The sequence below is a fragment of the Podarcis pityusensis genome, assembly GCF_964106645.2.
Source record: "Podarcis pityusensis genome assembly, chromosome: 1".
In the NCBI taxonomy this organism is placed as follows: domain Eukaryota; kingdom Metazoa; phylum Chordata; class Lepidosauria; order Squamata; family Lacertidae; genus Podarcis; species Podarcis pityusensis.
This window is the reverse complement of record NC_138028.1, coordinates 31,619,200-31,640,258: the sequence shown is the minus strand read 5'-3', so window position 1 is coordinate 31,640,258 and position 21,059 is coordinate 31,619,200. Positions and strand designations below refer to the sequence as shown.

Here is a 21,059-nt window from a genome sequence, read left to right as displayed (position 1 = left end):
GACAGAGGTCCTATGGCTAGGTCAGGATGGCATGGGGACGAGGGACCAACTCCCTTCTCTTGCAGGGGCCCAATTAGTGCCATTGCCTTCCGTTAAGAGTTTGGGTGTAATCCTTGACGCCTCCCTTTCCATGGAGGCGCAAGTTACAGCAACAGCCAAGGCGACATTTTTCCACCTTTGCAGCATCAAGCAGTTGGTCCCTTACCTTTCCCGCCCCGACCTGGCCACAGTGATCCATGTGACGGTAATCTCCAGGCTTGACTACTGTAATTCGCTCTACGCGGGGCTGCCCTTGAAGCTGTCCCAGAAACTCCAGAGGGTGCAGAATGCTGCAGCGAGGCTCCTCACGGGGTCTCTGCCATGGGAGCATATTCACCCAGTGCTTTTCAAGCTGCACTGGCTCCCGGTGGAGTACAGGGTCAGATTTAAGGTGCTGCTTAAATAACAACACCCTAGTGGTCCCAGGCCCTAAGGAAGTTAGATTGGCTTCAACCAGAGCCAGGGCCTTTTCAACTCTGGCTCCGGCCTGGTGGAACGCTCTGCCTCATGAGACCAGGGCCCTGCAGGATCTGATTTCTTTCCGCAGGGCCTGTAAAACAGAGTTGTTCCGCCTGGCCTTTGGCTTGGAGCCAATTTGATTCCCTCCCTCCCTCTCTTTCTTTTTTCTTTTCCTTCTCCTCCTGCGATGAGGCTACATTTTAATATTTTAATGTTCCATTATTTTAATGTTGTATTTTATTTTTGTTTTTAAGTTGTAATCATTCATCTTGTTTTTATTATTGCTTGTAAGCCGCTCTGAGTCCGGCCTTGGCTGGGGAGGGCGGGGTATAAATAAAAAAAATATATTATTATTATTATTATTATTATTATTATTATTACAAAGGCACAATGCAATCACTGTTCCAGAGGTTTACTGTACACGTATACAAAAAAAAGTAGGCATGCCTATGTCCCATTTCAACTTGCATTAGTTTCAGAGCGAGCTTGTACATGCACTTGTAAAGAATCCTCTCCCTTTCCTTTCAACTGGGCATATCCCCAGTATATATGCATAAGATTTCTGCCTTAGTGATAATTTGTGTAAATGCAAGTGAGGTTAAAAAAAGTAACTTTGTACAGCCTATTGCTCTATAGCAGGGATAGGGAACCTGTAGCCCTCCAGATGTTGCAAGACTTGAACTCCCATCAGTTTCAGACAGCACCAGTGGTGTCCAAACTTTTTTCAAAGAGGGCCAGATTTGATGAAGTGAAGGGCCATGGGGGCCAACCAAAGTTGTTGAAGGATTGAAGTTGTTGAGCTTTTTATTATTTTACCCCCAAGTTGTTGAGCTGCTTTTAGGATTAGAGTTGTTGAGGTTTTTTTAGGATTTTACTCCAGGAAATAAACTGCCACAGAGGCCAGATTAAGCCAACCGGCAGGCCGAATTAGGCCCCCAAAACGGACTTTGTACCTGCCTGGCATAGGCAATCGCCAAGGATGATGGGAGTTGCAGCACAAAATCTGGAGGGCTTTAGGTTCCCCGTCCTCGCCTACAGTATGTCTCTCTCTCTCTCATATTTCCAGCAATAATCAGTAGTTGGTCCTTATTGTGCTGAGTAAAGGTTTGTCCACACTTCTGCTTGCCCCATGATTAGAAAGCCTGAGTCCAAAAGGTTTTCGTCTTGTCCCATGCTTCCTAGGCACAGGTCCAAGCAGTTTTTTTGTTTGTCCCTCCACTTTCCCTGGGAGACTCCACCATTTACCACTGAATCAGAACAAAGATCAATCTGCAGAAAAACTGATTGACATTTGTTCCGATTCAGCAGTAAACAGTGGGGGGAAAGAGGCAAGGGAAGCAGAAGTGTGGACGAGCCCTTACTCTCTCTAAAGCCAGTTGTCACCATGGTAATCTGCCACTGAATTATGTCATAACTCAGTGAACTCACCCATACCATTCTCAGCAACTGCACCCTCAACTCTTTTCTGTTAATCCTTTTCCATCTTCAGAACATGCCTTGAGCTCCCTCTATGTAAGTGAAAGGGATGCACTGCACAAGCAAACTGAGGTAAAGTTTAAATTTTGCTGCTGCTAGATTCTCTTATTATTATTTTTTTGGGTGATCTGACATTGGACAGGAGAAACACTTCAAGTTAGCTGGTTATCAGTTTTGTGATAAAGACAAGACATAAAGTTGTTGCTCTGTCCAAACAAGGGAGTGTTTCTGACCTTGAAAACTGGGCTAAAGGGTTTCCAGAATCAACGGTCTTCAAATGACATATGGCATAGTTTCCTTAACTTCAGTTGAGCTACATAAAGTCTTAATGGTTTAAGACTGAGTCAGCGGAAGGGAGGTTAACCAATGCATTGCAGTGGAGGTGGCAGCTCTAGCCTGAGCACTATGTGGCCCAAACCCAGTAGTAGTAGTTCAGGATGGACCGGAACTGAAATCACATCACTCATAAGCAGCTGTGCACTGCTATGGGTATAGGTGATGGCAAATTAGTAGCCATATAGCCTTTTCCTATGGGTTTCCTTTAGTTGAGTGACAGGTCACCAGCTCTAAAGCCATCCATTTCTGTCTTTATAACTAGAAAATTCTCTCTAGCCCCCACTTACCCTTACATCTTTGATAGATGTTTGCTCTGCCTTTGGTGGCTCTGATGGGCTTGGAAGGTTCAGCAAATGCTAGTCATGGGGAGTATTGCTATTCCCAATGAAGTGGCATAACATGGCACAATTGTGGCCTGTATGTCCATCATCATCATCATCATCATTATTATTATTATTTCAGTTTATTAAACACTTGTTTCTTGCTGCAAGCAACTCAAAGCATCTTTACAGAAACAGAACAACAAACAAACAAACAAACAAACAAACAACTCATACATTCAATTAAAATCATGGGGGGAATACATTACAAACATCCCCCATTACTCCCTCTTCCAGGCCATAATGTGGAATGAAGACAATACAGCAGGTGAACCAGATAGGGGAGCAGGTTCAGACTTTGTTTGGATTCAAGCAACCTAGTTATGCACGGTGTTGCCATTAGTCCGCTGCTAGGTTTTACGTTGTGATTTTAAATGTGTATTTTTACCTGTTTTTTTTAAAATGGGGATGTATTACTGTTGTTTTAAATTCTGTGACCCACCCTGAGATCTTTTGGTGTAGGGCAGGCAAAATATATTCTTAAATATATAAATATGGCAGCGCAGGGGCTTTCATCATGCTGACCTAAACCAACTATATTTCCATTGGGATTGAAATTGCTTTATGGGGTATTTCTCACACACTAGCTCAGCCTCAGCCTTCACCAACCTGATGCCCTCCAGATGTTTTCAATATCAACTCCCATCAGTCCTAGCAAGCACAGCTGTGTAGGCCAAAACACTGGAGGGCACCAGAATGGTGCAGTCTGCATTGGCTCAGAGCAACTGAGGGTTTATTTCTGTTCCATCACTCCGCCATAACGTGTAACTTGGGTCAGCAGCTATGTGTTGTGCAACATTATGTTTCACAACTCGCTGAGAACAACTTTTCAGCTTCTTGGCCTTCTGCCCGTTTAGAAGCAGGAGTAGGTGTGGGTGCCAACAGGGTAGAGGCGGCAGACACCTCCCCCCCCCTTCCCCCATGTCTTCTTTCTCACACTTTTCGCCACGTACACATTATTGAGTGGATATAATGAATCACTGCCAAAATGAATTTCTGCGCATTGTGCGACTGCTGCAAGGCTCTCCACCCACAATCCATTTGGTTCCTGTACTTTCCAGCGACTCCTGTAGCCCTGAAGCAACCAGGCGAAAGCAGGAAAAGCAGTGTTATTCTAGAGCAGGCATCCCCAAATTTGGTCCTCCAGATGTTTTCGGACTACAATTCCCATTATTACCACTGGTCCTGTTAGCTAGGAATGATGCGAGTTGTAGTCCCAATACATCGGGGGGGCCAGTTTGGGGGTGCCTGTTCTAGAGTATGAGGCACTTAATCTCAAAGTCGTGGGTTCGAGCCCCATGTTGGGCAAAGAGATTCCTGCATTACAGGGGGTTGGATTAGATGATCCTTGTGGTCCCTTCCAACTATACAAATCCTATAATTCAACATTCACCTGGGAAAGTTTCAGCGGAGCTTCCTGCCAAACAGGTGCGCTTGAAAGCAACGCCTGTTGCTGGAAGCGGAGGCTTTTCTCGACGACGGGGGAAGGGGGGGGGCCCTCCAGGGTGTGGTTGGACTCCAACTCCCATCAGCCCCCACGAGCAGAGCCGATTGGCAGGGATGATGGGAGCTAGAGTCCTGAGGCTCCTGGAGGAACCCGGGTTCCCTGTTGTAAGCCAGTGCCCGGCTAGGTTACAGGGGCAGCCTGGGCCGAGCGAATGGCGGGTTGCTTGGCTCCTCGTCCGGCTCTCTTGCAGCAGGCTCGGGGCTTTCGTGGCGGCGGCTGGAGACGCTCTCGGCGAGGCGCCAGCCGGGCAGCAGGCCATGCGAGGGCGGCGCGCGAGGCAGGCCCGTCCCCGTCAGGTGACCGCGCCTGGGCGGGCCCGGCCTGGGCTGCCTCTCATGTGACGCCGCCGCAGAGGCGCAGGCTCGTACTTTAGCCTCCGCTCCGCAGCCGGCCGAGAGAAGTTTCTTGGAGGCGGCGCGAGAGCAGACGGGACGAGACGAGACCATGCTGGCGCCGACGCTGCTCCTGCTCCTGGCCGCCGGCTCCGCGGTGCTGGCCGAGCCCCTCAAGTTTGTGGACTGCGGTGAGTCGCCCGACGAGTCCTTCCCCCGCCAAGGCGCTCTTGCCTTCCCTCCTGCCCCTTTAAAACGCGGCGTCTAACACTTCGATTGCCTTCCGTAGTGACTTGACAGGCTTGTCCGCGCCTCTGCGCGGCGCTTCCTGCTTTGCAAAACGTGCGCGCCGTCTTTCTGAAAAGACAGCCCTTCCGCAGCCTGGGACTCTTCCAGAGAGGCGAGTCGCACGCTGCTGCTGCTGCTGCTTTTGCATTGCATTCTCTGCCCGCCAAGCCGTGGGGAAGGTGGGTGTTGGTGGGACGTCCTGCTTCTGTCAGGTTAGACAGCTGTCACCAAGGAGCAGCGATGCCACGTTCAGGAGGGCGGAAGTCTGGCAGTGCACTGTCTCGCCAGGGTGGTACATGCACTGCTTTTCTCCTGCTTAGACTACTGCAATGCACTCTACGTGGGGCTACCTTTGAAGGTGACTCGGAAACGACACCAGAATGCAGCAGCTGGATTGGTGACTGGGAGCTGCCGTAGAGACCATTTAACCTAAAGGATCTTCACTGGTTCCCAGTACGTTTCTGAGCACAGTTCAAAGTGTTGGTGCTGACCTTTAAAGCCCTAAACAGCCTTGGCCCTGTATACCTAAAGGAGCGTCTCCACCCACATTGTTCAGCCCAGACAGAGGGCCACCTCTGCGGGCCTTCTGATGATTCTTTCACTGAGAGAAGTTTCAGGGAACCAGGCAGAGGGCCTTCTTGGTAGTGGCACCTTCCCATCAGATGTCAAGGAAATAATTATCTGACTTTAAGAAGACATCTGAAGGCAGCCTTGTACCAGGAAGTTTTTAATATTTGATGTTTTATTATGTTTTTATATGTGTTGGGAGCTGCCTAGAGTGGCTGGGGCAACTCACCAGATGGGTAGAATAATAATAATAATAATAATAATAATAATAATCAGGGAGCCCAGTCTGGAGAAAAAGAGTGCTCTGTCAGAGGAAAACTTATCTCTCCCAACAGGTTTATATATCTGCTGCTGCTGCATTTTCCTCCTCCTACAACAGGAGCCCATCCCACACATTGCCTACTCTTTCCCTTCTTCCAGAAGGACAATTTTATAGGTGGTGCTGAGGGCTCCTTTGAGTCTGGAATGTTCCGTTTTTGATCATGTTGTTCTGCATAACAATCAGCCCAGCCTACACATTGCTTTGGTCACACAGACTGCTTGAAACAGTCTGTATACCATGGCTTGTTGTGCCTGCTACAGGATCAGCTGCTGGAAGCCGGTGCCAGCTTCTGGAAGGTATGGAGAGAGGAGGGAATGACCATATGTCAGAAGGCTAGCCAGTGTCACATGGAAGTTGAGTGTCATAGGCTGTTCTTTGTTTGAGGGCAAATAAAAATCCACCTAGCAACCACCAGTTCCATTTTGGCCCTCATGAAATTTAGATGTGAAGGCTAGAACTGGGTTGCCCTCACTCTTCTGTAACAGGTGTGGCGAACCTTTAGCCCTCCAAGTGGTGAATTACAACTCCCATATTTGCTGGAGCTGATGTGAGTTATAGTTCAGCAAAATCTGGAGGGCCGGTGGTCCTATAATGTGTGTGTGGGTTGATGTGGAAGAGATGAAAGTAGCAGGAACAGGTGGTAGCCTAGCCTTTCCTCAATAATAATAATAATAATAATAATTTATTATTTATACCCCACCCATCTGGCTAAGTTTCCCCAGCCACTCTGGGCGGCTTCCAATCAAATGTTAAAAACAGTACAGCATTAAATATTAAAAACTTCCCTAAACAGGGCTGCCTTCAGATGTCTTCAGATGTCCTCCATTAAATTACTTCTCTCCAGATGGTTTGCTCTGAGTGTTCTCAGTCGGAGTTAACATCTGCTGGGTGCTAAACAGCTGGGGAGAAGTCCTTTCAATGAGGAAAGTAGGAAGTTCAGTTCCCCTCCCCAATGAGTCCACAGTGCACTATTAATATCCCTCTCACTTCCCCACTTTGTAAGGAAACAGCAGGTGTGCCATCATATCTAGTTACAGCCTTAGACCACTGGTCAGCAACTAGTTTTACTAGAGGCTGCTTTGATAAGGCACTGTGGAGTGGTAAGCCGGGGAACATCACCTGGCAACGTAACATGCCTTGTACTGAGGTAGAGCATCTCTCAGTATTGTCTTACACTGACCGACAGCAACTGTCCAGGATTTCAGACAGGAGTCTTTTCTCATCCTTACCTGAGTATGCAGGAGATCAAGCCTGGTAAGGGCAGCGGCAGATGCTCTTACCACTGAACTATGGCCCTTCCCTCAACAGGGACCAGCAGTTACTCCTGTTGCTGCTCTCCACACCCTTCAGAAGCTGGCAGCGGCTTGGGGCTTGGTAGCAAGCCCAAGAAGCCATGGCGCAGAGGTTGATGGCTGGGCTAAAAGGAAACCTCTGCTTACTCAGAAGCTTTATGGTCCTATTGAGGTTTGAAGGGTAACCACTTTGTTGCTCTTGATACAAAACTGGCAGTGTGGGAATCAGTAACAGAGCAAGAAGCCACACAAACCTTGTGTGGCTGCCAGTGCAGCCTTTTGGAGCTCTGCAAGGGTGCCTGGTGGCTTAGGATCACTCCTAAGCCACCAGGCACCCTTGCAGAGCTCCAAAAGATACCCCAGATAAGTTCGTCAGATACCTACCCCATAGACAAGCCCTAATTGGGAGGTAAACTATGTAGATGTACAGAGCAATTCAATTCCCTTTGCGATGGGCTGTATGGGGTTTGAACTGAGTGGGGGCAGAGCTGCTGAACTGCCCTCTCCCCTCCACCTGTTGAATGTGAGTTCTGAGGATGTGGGAAGGTGGGGCAGGGCTGAGCCATCCTGGGGTCTTCTGGATCCTGAGCTGGTCTTGCTGTCATCTGATGGAGGGCATGGGGTTTGATCCAGACCTGATCGTCCTGCTCTCCCCACCACCACCCTCTTATGTGGCTGCCATGATGGCTGCACTTCTCCACGAAACCCCGCTGGTGGTGAGTGGGATTAGTCATGCCACCTTAACCAGGCATAAAACTTTGGCTGCAGGTGTGCCTAAAATAATATAATGCAAATTCATGTGTGTTCGCCGATTGAGAGCTGAAGCCTCCAACAACATACAGCAGATTGGCTCAGTTCATGTCTTTCATACTTTTTTAAAAATAAAGCTTTAAAACATAGGTGTTAATTGGATTTTGTTCTATATTCATTTTACTACTGTTGCCCAATCTTACTGTATCTCAAATTGGTCTGACCTTATATCTTTTGGGAAACATGAATCTTAACAGTATCGGAAGCCCTACTAGAATGTATCTTAAATGTATCGGAAGAAAGTGGGTTTCCTCTAGTGCTGGGCAAAGCAACTGGAATGCAATCTGATATTGCCCAGTTTTACAGCATTGCCCTGTTTTAATGCAGGATCGATATATGGGGCAGGGTTCGCCTAACGAGCCCTGTCAGTGAAAGCCCTGTGCATGCACTTCTGGCTGTGCATTGGTGCGCAACCCCTGAAATTGGTTTTTGCAGGTGGTGGTGGTAAGGAGAATCCCCCAGAACAGCACACGTTGTGCCTAATACCACAGGAAATTATATATGGGCCTTTCCAATGTCCAAGAGGCTGCTTTCTTTTTCTGCTGGTTTCAGAGTTTATTTGAACAGTGCAATCATGTGCACATGTTCCTGGGCTTAGGCAGCATTGGACTCAATGAGATTAATTTCTGAGTTAACATGTATAGGATGGGACTATAAGGCTCCTGTCTAAAATGCACTTAACGGGCCATAAATCGAACTGAACTGTGTACAGTTTACTTGTGAGCAGACATACTGTTATTGAAACTATTCTATATTGCCCCATTCTTGGACAGGCAGGCTTTTCAGGTCATTGGCAATTTAAACTCAGATTCAGGAGTTTTATGAGACCACAACGTCCTTCCACAGCTGCATGTGTATCTGAGCAAACTACGTGAAACTGTTATGAAAGTTTGATGTATCGCAAGTCATGTGAGGATAGAAGTCATTTTTCCAGGGCTGAGTCACACTTAAATGCTTTTTATGAGTATGTTGGGCTTGTCAGTACTAACCACTGTGCAGAAGGGAGACACATTCACTGGTATTTATTCCATTTCATTCCAGAGTGTAATTGTTTATGGGCTCTTGTATGATACTGCAAACCTGGACCCATGATAGCTATGCATAGTGTTGTATCCAAGACTACCATCCTGTATAGCGAGGACATTGAACTGATGACTGTGTTTCCCTCACAGGTTCTAAAGATGGAAGCATTGTGGAGGTCAATGTGAGTCCTTGCCCTGCACAACCTTGTGTTCTCCACAAAGGAGAGGCTTACAGTGTCAATGTCACGTTTTCTAGCAGTAAGTATAGCCTGTTGATCTCTAGCTTCCTTGAGGCAGTGATAACTATGGCAGGGGTGGGGTATCTCTGGCCTGCAGGCCAAATTTGGCTTGAGTCCCAATTTGGTCCGCAAGGCTGTTCTCTCCACATTTTCTTTCCCATACCTTAGATCATATGCTATGTCAGCTGTGGAGCAGGTAGAGGCACAGTTGGATCAGTAACTTGTTTGCGCCGCTGATCCCTGCAGAAAGAGGGCTGAAGGCCCAATGGGCAATGACTTGAGACCTGCAGGATTGGCAGTGTTGATCCCTGACACCTCCCAATTGCTGAACATGGGGTTGGTAAATGCCAAGCTGGGTCAGGTGCTTGTGAAGCGATGCGCAAGGGGCTTTGATGGATGGTTGGAACAGCCCACATGCCAATCATCTGATATCACATTGTTGACAGCTGGGTTGCCCTGCCTGCTGTCAGAGTTGGCCCACAAGGTTAGGATCTGATAACGATCTGGTGTGCCGAGTCAAAAAGGTTCCCCAGTCCTGATCTATGGGACTGAAACCTTTTAAGAGTATTGTGTTCAGCATTCAAAATGAGGATGCTTCTGCTGTTTGGAGTGTCTCACATGGAAAACATTTCAGTGCAGGAAAAACTACACGTATATCTTGGTATGTGATACTCGCAGTGAAATCCTGCTTGCTGCCTGTATACATTTGGAAAGTTGTAATTGGCTATGGATTTTCAGCACATGTACATGCTGCAAAAGAGAAATATATATAGTTAATTGCATGCACTTAGTCTTCATGTCTTTGTTTCCATTAATGGATGTGTTTTTGTATAATCTCAGAGGTGGGAACTGAAGACTCTTAGCTGGTGAGGGTAGCCTCTTGTCCCCCTCTCCCCACTTGCCATGCAGCAATCAGGGGAATGTCACAGGGCAGTTGAAGAACATCTGTAACGCACTGTAGTTTTGACATGAAATAGTGAGAGCACTTCTATTTGTTGTATGCGGTCCTGGGAGCCCCCATTCCTAGCTCCAGTATAAAGCTCTCTACTTGGTTCTTGTTTTCTCAATCCGTTTCTTCACGTGCAGAGACTGTGAGCAACGGCAGCCAAGCTAAAGTATATGGAGAAATGCTTCACATGGACGTCCCCTTCCCACTTGATCAGCCTGATGGGTGCAAGAGTGGAATCATTTGCCCCATCCAGAAGGACCACTCCTACAACTACCTGAACAAACTACCAGTGAAGAGCGAGTATCCATCTGTGAGTGTCTTACCAGGCTCATCCCAATACTTACAACTGCCTTTCATATCCCTTTAACATGTTAATGATATAAGGTGCTCACAGGAGGTGACTCAGATCATCACCATCTGGCTGCCCCTTGCCAAATCAGAGAGATAGCAAGATAGCAAGGGGCCAAGGAGCACGTTCACACAAGGCAATAAACCCAAGTTTGGATAATACCACTCCAGACTGCAGGGGTTAGGTTTGCCATGATGGAAAGTTCCCCCATGGTTGGGGGAGGGAACTCTCTTCATCCATACAGAAAATTAGCACATCAGGGCAATGGCTCTACTAGACCCTTTCCCTTACTATCTAGCTTTCTGTGTGCAGGGAAATGCTTTTGTATGAAGAAATGTTCAGTCACATGTCTGGGCCCTACCTGTAGCAATCTCTTTATTAATAGGCATAGTGTCCTGGTTGTGTGTTGAGGGTCATATGGAAGAAAATGTACAGTATGTATTCTATAGCAGTAAAATTTATTCTCTGGGGTTCCCAGATTCCAGCATAGACGAGGAAAGGGTTTGAACCCATCTTAATCCGAGACTAGTCAGAGTGCATCATTTTTAATATCATGCCTCCTAAAATAAATCTGAATACCAACCCCTTCTCACTTCTTTTCTCTGTTTCCCCCCCACAGCTAAAACTTGTTGTCAAGTGGGAGCTGGTTGATGATGATGGACAGCTGTTGTTCTGTTGGAAGATTCCGGTCCAGATCTCTAGCTAAGGAAACCCAGCTTAGCTCCTTAGGGCTTCATGGGGGAGAGAAAAGAGAGAATTGGGTATAGAGAGGAAACAAGTGCTTTGCTATACAAGGCATTTCTTCTTTCAGTTCCTGTAGCATCTGTGCAGCAATTACTCCTCTTTCCCCCAGAGCCAATTTAGGGATGCAGGAGGAGGTCAGTGGTCAGAATGAATCTATCCAAGAGAGACGGGGGCTTTAATAAGTTTTGCTGTAGCTCATGGCAAAGGTTCTTGTAACCATTGGTGGAAAAGATCTGTGTTGGATCCTAACTGCTTGAAATAGGATGTGAATCATGAGAAAGACTTTCTGAAACAAAAGCGGGTCAGCAAACATCAAGATTATTGCTGTTTGTCAGTACTTCAGTGCCTCTCCTGGTCAGAAGCTGGCTGCAGGCTTCCATCTGCTTCCCACCCACCCCGCAGGTTCCCTGCCCCTTTACCGAAACTTTCCTTGGATCTGCATTTATCATCTGGAGCCAGAAGATTGAGCAGCCACCTTCTGTGGCTGCTTGCTGCAGAAAAGGAAAACTTTCCTCTCAACAGATGCCAAACCAAATGGCATTTGGTCTCTGTGTAGAGATCATTTGTATTAACCATTTTGCACTATCTTGTAACTCGCCTAGAGTTGCTGGGGGAGATGCTCTCCAAACCCAGCCTCTTTTTATAACTTGCTTTTAATAAACACTTATAATGAAAATGCCTGCCTGTCTTGTTTAGGGGATGGCGATGCGTTTTCTGAATGGGAGCTAATTATGTCCTGGCATTGCACATCTGTCATTTTAAAGTGTTACATGGGCTGGGTTTAACTTGGTTGACTGAAAGTGATACACGCCTACTCAGAGGAAGGCAATAAGATCAGTGGAGCTTACTCTCAAAGTAAGATTACATCCTAACATTTTGCTCTCTACTGGGTGAATTAAGTGCTGGAAGAATTTGCAGAGAATCTCTTGTGCAGTTAGTTTTTGTTTAGCTCTCTTCCTGGCCTTAATCATATGCCATTTCAAGGACATTGCATATAGAGACTTCCCAGGTCTGCAAACAGTGTGGTTGGAAGGGGATGCTCCCAGCCAGTGCCTGTTTGTGCTGCCCTAAGTGCAGTATGATTTTTAAGTTTCTTTCATTGACTTTTTTGTTTGCATAGAAATCCAGTTGTAACACAGTAAAATATAAATGCAATTAAAAATCAGTATTAATATTTAATGCAATGGAAATGCCTCCTGTGAATGGCCTGCTCACTTCGTATCTAGGAATGACGGAGCAGCTGTTCCAGCCCTCTTCAGCCATGCCTGCGGACCACCTTAAAAAAACCCTGTGGACCACATACCACTGTTTGGGAATGGCAGGCCTAAAATCCAGTTTACAAACCAGCTCTTCTCTTTTTTACCCTACCCACTTGGCTTTTAGCTAACTCTTTGCAGCGGCTTCTGGTGCCAAGATTGGGAAAGGATAAAGGCAGAAACATTCATGACCAGCTCCAGCCTAAAAGCTGTAAGGCACAATATAAAAACCATTTATTTTAACATCATGTTGAATTTTTCCCAATAGAAAAGCACCACAAAGAAAACTTCTCAGAACTAAAGAGCTGTAGTCGTCCCCATGTCCCCCCCCCCCCCCGAGCCAATACTCCAGCAGCCATAGGAAGTGCAGGGGTGGGTGCCCACTGTTTGGATGAATAAAGAGAGGCAGCATCCAATCTGTGCCAGACTATATAAATAGAATCCATACATGTTGAACATGACCACCCCTTTTTCCTGGCTCAGGTACAAAAGACTCTGTCCCTTTTCTTGCTAGTGAGGGGGGCTTTGGGACAGGGTTAGACAGACTTGGACAGGAGAAGCCGCAATGTTTGTGACACCCATGGACTGAACAATGTTTTTCATTCCCTGTGGGAAATCTACAGAGTCCAAGTGGTACCTGTGTTGCTGGGGGTTGCTGCCCATTTAACACACACAGCTGGAAGAGTCCTGCGCCTTACTGTCCTTTTGCCAACCATGACAGAGTGACTTGGGAATCCCACAGTAACGAGTATGAGTAAAATTGCATTGGAGTGGTTTTGCAGTAAGTTAAGAAAGACCTTACACAATGTGAACCTGTGGAGGGGTGAGAGGGAAATGAATACTTGTCATATGGATGAGGCCGTGTGAGAGTGATTTCCATGGCATGAAATTCTGCAGCTTCATGATATGAACTGGAGGGCAAAATAGGTGAATGGGGATGAACATACTCGTGACCCACGCAATGCAAGTTAGTATTTGGAGGCCAAGGGTGTTGATAGAAATGAGGATGACAACCTATAAAACAGGACACGATGAAGCGACTGGGACCTGAGTGTTTGCACCACAGCTGAAGCAGGAAGCTTGGGCTGAGCAGGCCAGCAAGAGAGACGAAGGAACTCTGGAGCTTCTCACTGGCCTTTGTCCCTGTGAGTTGAGCCCAATGAGGTTTTTGTCCTTTGGGAAACAATTGACGGGTTTTTAAAGCTGTTTCTTTTCTGGCTGAGCAGACCTACAGTTCTCATAGCAAATGTCCGTAGGGGTTCCATGGCTGCTTTTTGGGTCACGCGGCCTCTGCATTCTGAGCTGTCCCTGGCACGCAGCGGTGGGGCTCAGCTAAAGCTACGTAACCAGGCAAGCAGTTGCAGCGGTAGGAGCCTTCTGTGTTCTCGCAAGTGCTGCCTTCACACAGGGTCATAGAGGCATTTGCTTCCCCGCACTCATTAACATCTGATGGGGGAGAGAAAAACAGTGCATCCATTAGGCCCAGCAGTGCAGAAGTTTTCTCTTACTCCCTTTTGGTAACAAGACCAGGCTTAAACAATATGCTGAGTGCATATAAAAACACCCACATTTGAGTCCCAGATTCTGTTCTACACATGTATTATTTGCATACAAGCATGGCTTCCTGTTGGGCCAGAGGGAGCTGGGGGGCAAATGCTGTGGGTGTAAGAGCCAATGGATAAAAAATATTGAAAGCCAGAGTGGGCAATCTGTGGCCCGCCAGATGTTGGGCGGACCCCAAGTCCCACAAAGGACAGCCAGCATGGCCAGTGATGATCAGAGATGTAGCTGAACTATGACTTCCATTATACCTGGCATTTGACCCATGCTGGCTGTGGCTGATGGTAGCAAAGGCCATGGTTCAGTGTTTTGTATGTGTATTATCAGATTCTTATTCAAATCTATAAAAAAAACAAGGGTATCTGGGCTGGTGCCTAAAGGGGGAAAACACACCAAAGTCCATAATTGGGCAACTTCTTTATAAAGACAAAGCTAAAGTCTCGAAGATGTGGCATGTTTCAAATTATCCAGAATTCTTCATCAGACAAGATGTTACACCAGTTTGAGCCTGGTTGGATGGGGGAAAACAATAAAATGGTTGTAAGTTGCTTTGGGTTGCCGTGGGCAAATAAAGCAACCAACAAAATAAATAAATAAATGGTTGGATGTTATAGCCATGAAGTCTGCTTATAGGTGCTGAGGTAATAATCAGGTTGAAGAAGAAAAAATTGCCGCTATCCCCATTTCTCTGAGAAAGCAAAGCCCAGTTGGTAAGCCAGTTCTGCCCCACACCTTAAACAAAACAAGAAGTTCCTGGGCAGGCAGGCTTTGCCCAAATGACTCATGTTTCTCTTCTGCTCTCCACTTGCCCAAGAACCTATGGTTTCATTTAAGGCAATTCCTGAAAATAAAGGTTAGTCTTTCAGCTGCTAATATATACCAGCTCTTCCTTTCTGTAAGGTCTGGCAACTTACCCACACAGGCCATGAGTATCAAGTCTAACTGGAAGCCATCAAAGCAGTCGCAGGTGTAGCCCTCCTGCACTCGCACACAGCGCCCGTTCTCGCAACCATTCAGGATCCCACACTCCTCGGCTCGCAACCCTTCAAAGCTGCTGTAGCGTTGTCCTGAAGACACAAGGGAACAATAAGCCAGTATAGAGAGGGACTCTTAGTGTCTACCCAGAAGACAGAGCATCAAGGGACACACACATGGTCAATGTATTAAAGACAAACGTGGGCCAGATAAAAGATGTCATGACTTGTGTAATCTTTGCTCTGGCATATTTCCTTTCCCATTAACCCCGCTTTTAACTATAAATTAAATAAAACTTTCCCCTTCGTTTCAAACATTCGACTCCAACTAAACATCAGGAAGAACTTTCTGACAGTAAGAACTGTTTGACGGTGGAATGAACTCCCTTGGGAAGTGGTGGACTCTCCTTCTTTGGAGGTTTTTAAAGCAGATGTTGGGTAGCCATCTGTCATGTATGGTATAGTTGAGATTTCTACATTGCAGAGGGTTGGACAGATGACGCTCAAGGTCTCTTCCAACTCTACCATTCTATGATTCAGTATTTAATTTAAGAGCTAAGAAAGAGGGTAGGTAAGGGGTCAAGCAAAGAAGAGGATTTCCCTCCCTCCTTTTGCCCTCTCTGTCCATCCCGCCTCGACCTAACAACAGGGATCTGTGGAAGCAGATTTCCCCATTCACACCAGGTATAAATCTGCCATTCAAATGGAGATTTGAATGTGCTTCCAATTTACTGCTAGTGATATGCACACACATACCTCCTTATGTGAATTAGCACACCCGGCTCCAGGAAGACAGTTATTACAGGGCCTCTGCTTGAGATATGAAGTGTCTGACATGATCATACACAGATAGTGGCTTGAATAGGTGTCCCCAGATTTGGCTCTATGGAGCTAACTCCAGCTGAGAGGCTGCCCCAGCAGATATTCAGCCCTCAAGACGATTTTATAGTTGGAAGGCTATGCACCCAGTCCTGGTTTCTCCCTAGGTTTTTTGGGCACAGTACATCTGTATATGCGGCACTTTGCTAATTACAATAGTGGTATTTTGTGAATTCCCTGGGTAGAGATTAGCTCAAAGAATTTCCAGGATGAAGTTGAGCAAATGTCTGCCTACAGTCTGCTAATGTATCTGTAGCTCATCCCTGGATATAAGACGAATTTTCTACCATTTTTCTTTCTTTTAGCATTTACCAATTTGGCCAGGCACATAGCGAGGCTGCGTTTGTGCTGGGCGGAGCTGTGCTGCTTGCAGGGACGAATCACCGTCAAATCCATGACTCGGTTCTCTGTTTGAGAGGCTGATGTCAGGTGCTCCATACTCAAGACCCAACTGGTTGTAATAGGGTTCTAAATCTGGCCTGTAGAGTCCATACTGATGGTCTTCCTGAGTTGGGCCATATTCATAGCCAGGCATTTCTCGGAGTTCAGCCTCACTTCTGGCAACATTGCACAGCTGAGCAAAATCCTCTGGAGGGAGACACAGAGAAAAGAGGCAGATAAACACACCACCAGATCTCACCTGCCCAAGTATTGCGATAATCTCTGGAGGCATTTCTCCAAGTCCCTCTACCTTTTGAGATGAGTCAAATGGTGACGGAGAACAGGGCCTTTTCTGGGGGTGGTGCCTTATTTACGGAATGCTCTTCCCAATGAGGTTTGCCCAGCTCTTTGGCTGGCCAATGTGAGAACAGGATGCTGGACTATATGAGCCCTTGGCCTGATACTTAAGAACCTAAGAAGAGCCTCCTGTAACAACATTTTTATTTGCCCAGGCGATTTCAAAATGTTGTGTTTTTACATCTGATGGTCACTGTTTATTTTATACCAAGGCTGTTGCTGATAAGTGTTATGTTGAGTTTATTGTTACAATTCCTGTGCTAATCACTGTAAGTCACTCCAAAAGTTTTATGACTGAAGAGTGAGTTACTAAGTCTTCGCAATCAACCAAATCAAGGACATTCCGGATGCTAGACAGTATACCTGGGTGCTCTTGTGCTTGGGTCCTGTTTGTGGCTTTGCTACTAGCATCTGGCTGGCCATTCTGAGAAGAGGATGCTAAACCAGATGGGCCAATGGTCTGATCCAGCAGGCTCTTCCTATGTTCTTATGCCGGACAGTGCACAAAGGACCACGATTCCATTAGAGTGGGCTGGGGTTGAGGTTAAAGTTTGGACTAGACAGAAATAGCTGCACTATGTGCAAAAAGGGTATTGTGAGTCGTATAGGGAAGTGCCTTTTCTTTTTGATTTTGGTGACTCTTGTTTATGATGGTCAAGCTGGAAAAAATATTATTTAGTACTTCTTGGATTTACCCATGGAAAAGGTTTCTCATGGGTCCCAGGAGGAAGCTTCATTTTTTGGATTGAAAGCTCCTCCTGAGACAGCCCTGGTGAAGAAAACAGAGATCCCCATAGATATGGGACAAAGTCATATCTGTGAGGTCACAGTGTGTCTTTGGTGTGGATTAGCTCAACAGATAAAGGTAAAGGTAAAGGTACCCCTGACCATTAGGTCCAGTCGCGGACGACTCTGGGGTTGCGGTGCTCATCTTGCTTTATTGGCCAAGGGAGCCGGCGTACAGCTTCCGGGTCATGTGGCCAGCATGGCGAACCAGAGCAGCTCACGGAAACGCCGTTTACCTTCCCGCTGGAGCTGTACCTATTTATCTACTTGCACTTTGACGTGCTTTTGAACTGCTAGGTTGGCAGGAGCTGGGACCAAGCAATGGGAGCTCACCCCGTCGCGGGGATTCGAACTGTGACCTTCTGATCAGCAAGTCCTAGGCTCTGTGGTTTAACCCACAGCGCCACCAGTAGATGTATTCATTATTAAACATTATTAACAATGTATTAATACAGTGGTACCCCGGGTTAAGTACTTAATTCGTTCCGGAGGTCCGTACTTAACCTGAAACTGTTCTTAACCTGAAGCACCACTTTAGCTAATGGGGCCTCCTGCTGCTGCCGCACCGCTGGAGCACGATTTCTGTTCTCATCCTGAAGCAAAGTTCTTAACCTGAAGCACTATTTCTGGGTTAGCTGAGTCTGTAACCTGAAGCGTATGTAACCTGAAGCGTATGTAACCTGAGGTACCACTGTAATACATTCTCGGTAACATTGCTGATGATGACTCAAGTTCTTGGAGATACTGCGAAGGGTCAAGTCAGTGATGTGAATCCAATTGCTCATGTGTGGATTTGCCCAGTGGAAATCTTATCTGAGGCCTAGCCTTAGCTGCTGAAAGACACCATCCCCCCTTCCCCAAATCCCATGTGATTTGTGCATTCTCACCAGAGGACCTGGGGGGGCAGAGTGCACAGTCCTGACTCCAGGCATCTCCATAGCGGCAGCAGCATTCTGTGTACGTGGTTCGTTGCCCCAGCAGTGGCTCGTTGCAGATGTAGTTGGAGACACTCTGCCAGCAGATGTCTAAGTGAATGTCAAGTTCATCCGCATCATCTGCCAGTGAAAGAAATAGAAAAGCCATCGGAGCTACAAAACCTGCTTTTAAGAGATCATTTTGCCCTGTAGTCAGAACTGCACTCACCTGCGCTGTTGGAAACGTTGACACAGCGGTTGCGGGCCGCATCCAGCACGAGGGGAAGGCTACAGAAGCAATGATAGGAACCAGCTGTGTTGAGACACTTGCCGTTTGCACAGGCGTCTTCGTTTTCACACTCATCTAGATCTGCAGCCACAGAAGTTGAGCAGAAAAGTTTACATCAGTAAGACGGACCTCTTTGACCCTCTCACACAGAAAAAGATCCCCCCCTCCCCTGATCAGGTGTGCACAGAATTTCAGGGAGTACCTTACTTACTCCATGTGATGCTTAAAATAAAAACGGGGGGGGGGGGGGGGACAGGATGGGACTGTTCCGTACAATTGTGTGGGCAATTCTACAAAGCACAGAAAATATATCAAGCAGCTAGAAAGAGACTTCTCACCAATACATTCAAGCTTGCTGGAGTCATAGATAAAACCGGCGCGGCAGAAGCAGGCATAGCCTGGCGCTACGTTCACACAGTGACCATTACGGCAGACCTCGTGGCCAAACATTTTACACTCATCAGCATCTAGTGGGAGAGAGAGGTTTAATCAGACCTAGAAACCAAACAGTTAAGACCTCGGCGACCCTGACCTATTTATTCTCTTCTTTTTAAAGATTTTTATTGATACAGCAAGGGGGAAAAAACCCACAAATACCAAATTACACACAGGAATAACCATAGACACATAATTTTCTTAGCAAACAATAAAACATATATTGCTCTTAACACTAAAGACCCAACCTCCTGTCTATTCCATATTTCGATTTCATATTACTTATTGCCAATACACACTTTTATCATAATTAAACGTTTTCTTAATATATCTAATTCCTTATATCTACCTTGCAGCTATTACTGAAGTTCCTCGAATGCTGCAACAGAATTTAAACTACTATATTTATTTTTCAGCTATTCTTTGAAAACCTCCCATTTTGAAACAAATTCCTGTTTATTCTCAAGGGTGGTGCTTTTCAAGCTATCTGTCTTCAGGGAACCGATTTCACACCTAACTTGCTATTGAACACCTGCCTGTTTTAGAGGATTCTGGGGTGCATTCATTTAATGTGTGCTGCTGTGTTGGCCAGGCCTGTTGTGCCTCATCATAGTTGTGAGTGACTATTAGAACACGTTCACCCTAGGAATTTACTGTGGCATTGCCAACCTTTGTTCAGTCATTATTTTTACAGGGCCTCTCTTTGACACTGTCATAAAATCATAGAATCATAGAATCATAGAGTTGGAAGAGACCACAAGGGCCATCGAGTCCAACCCCCTGCCAAGCAGGAAACACCATCAGAGCATTCCTGACATATGGTTGTCAAGCCTCTGCTTAAAGACCTCCAAAGAAGGAGACTCCACCACACTCCTTGGCAGCAAATTCCACTGTCGAACAGCTCTTACTGTCAGGAAGTTCTTCCTAATGTTTAGGTGGAATCTTCTTTCTTGAAGTTTGGATCCATTGCTCCGTGTCCGCTTCTCTGGAGCAGCAGAAAACAACCTTTCTCCCTCCTCTATGTGACATCCTTTTATATATTTGAACATGGCTATCATATCACCCCTTAACCTCCTCTTCTCCAGGCTAAACATGCCCAGCTCCCTTAGCCGTTCCTCATAAGGCATCGTTTCCAGGCCTTTGACCATTTTAAACATTACTCCTATTAAACTGAAGGTTTATTATATTTGGTGCTATTTTTCCAGAAAAAGAGGTGCTGGAATTCACCATGAACACCTCCCTCACTTTCTTAGAATGGCACCTGAGAAGTGCTGGAAATATGTTCCAGTGAGTTCCATTATATTCATACAAGTGGGTAAACTAATCATTTTTTGAAACATAAACCACCTCTGTATGTCTAATGCAGAAGGTATGAAAAGCGAGAGAGGCGACTGCAGTCCTCCCTTCTACTCAATTCCTTCATCTTCTACATACTCTGATAAATTCTAAGACTTGCACAAATGAAAGTAGACCATTTTATGAGCACTTACAGCAAAATGTTATCTTTAAACTCAGTTCGCCTCCTGGGTCCTTTCCTAAGGCTCCATTAAGAACCAAGACTGCCTTGGTCAGTCTGAGGGGCTGCCAGATTTTATTTTCTGGCCTGATCTCTAATTACCTGACAATTTGTAGTTCACAGTCTTATTCTGTATAGACCTATCCCCAGATTTATTGGTGATGTTTCCTACTAATCTTTCTTTCTCACAGACTGTCACAAGTAAGATTACAAACATTTTGGAGGGTATCACAGATCTGTTGATTTAGGTTTTTCTCAGTTTCTCATTTTTCCAATCATAAGTTCAGTTCACACCATTTCAGCATCAGTTTGTGTTATTTCTTTTTTGGGGGGGAGTCTTCATGAAAATCCACACACATGTTCGCAAGCAATTTCCCCTTATACAGTGCATTTACCTATGTGATTGTCATGTATGTATTTTTCTATACACTTTCCCCTAATGTACACATTCTTGTATTCATTTTTTGGTTGAAGAACTGCATCAATATATTTGGAGAAGTGTGAAATTTGAAGGGTAGCTGTTTTTCTGTTCACATATTGGTTTGTGAAATCTGAATATGTGAAGGTTGTATTAACAGGGGAACAAGCAAACAAAAAACAC

The 21,059-nt window shown here is 46.0% G+C and overlaps 2 protein-coding genes and 1 long non-coding RNA gene across 3 annotated transcripts in view; 2 read left to right on the top strand and 1 right to left on the bottom strand.

Annotated features, from left to right (window-relative positions):
• The window catches only part of LOC308462543, a 301,862-nt gene that overhangs the window by 227,689 nt on the left and 53,114 nt on the right, over positions 1–21,059 (top strand). The window lies entirely within an intron of this gene.
• On the top strand, positions 4,542–11,787 carry NPC2 (NPC intracellular cholesterol transporter 2). The gene is made up of 4 exons (XM_080979957.1): positions 4,542–4,720; positions 8,981–9,088; positions 10,156–10,328; positions 10,987–11,787. Exons 1-4 carry the CDS (start codon positions 4,642–4,644, stop codon positions 11,071–11,073), a joined length of 447 nt encoding a protein of 148 aa, XP_080836083.1. The 5' UTR covers positions 4,542–4,641; the 3' UTR covers positions 11,074–11,787.
• Positions 12,580–21,059, bottom strand: part of LTBP2 (latent transforming growth factor beta binding protein 2) — a 148,910-nt gene continuing 140,430 nt past the window's right edge. Inside the window, exons 29-34 of the mRNA XM_080977541.1 lie at positions 18,846–18,974; positions 18,448–18,588; positions 18,192–18,359; positions 16,093–16,368; positions 14,842–14,994; positions 12,580–13,813 (exon numbers count right to left, since the gene is read on the bottom strand). Of these exons, the coding sequence (XP_080833667.1) occupies positions 13,647–13,813; positions 14,842–14,994; positions 16,093–16,368; positions 18,192–18,359; positions 18,448–18,588; positions 18,846–18,974 (1,034 nt within the window). The 3' untranslated portion in view covers positions 12,580–13,646. The remainder of the gene's footprint in view (positions 13,814–14,841; positions 14,995–16,092; positions 16,369–18,191; positions 18,360–18,447; positions 18,589–18,845; positions 18,975–21,059) is intronic.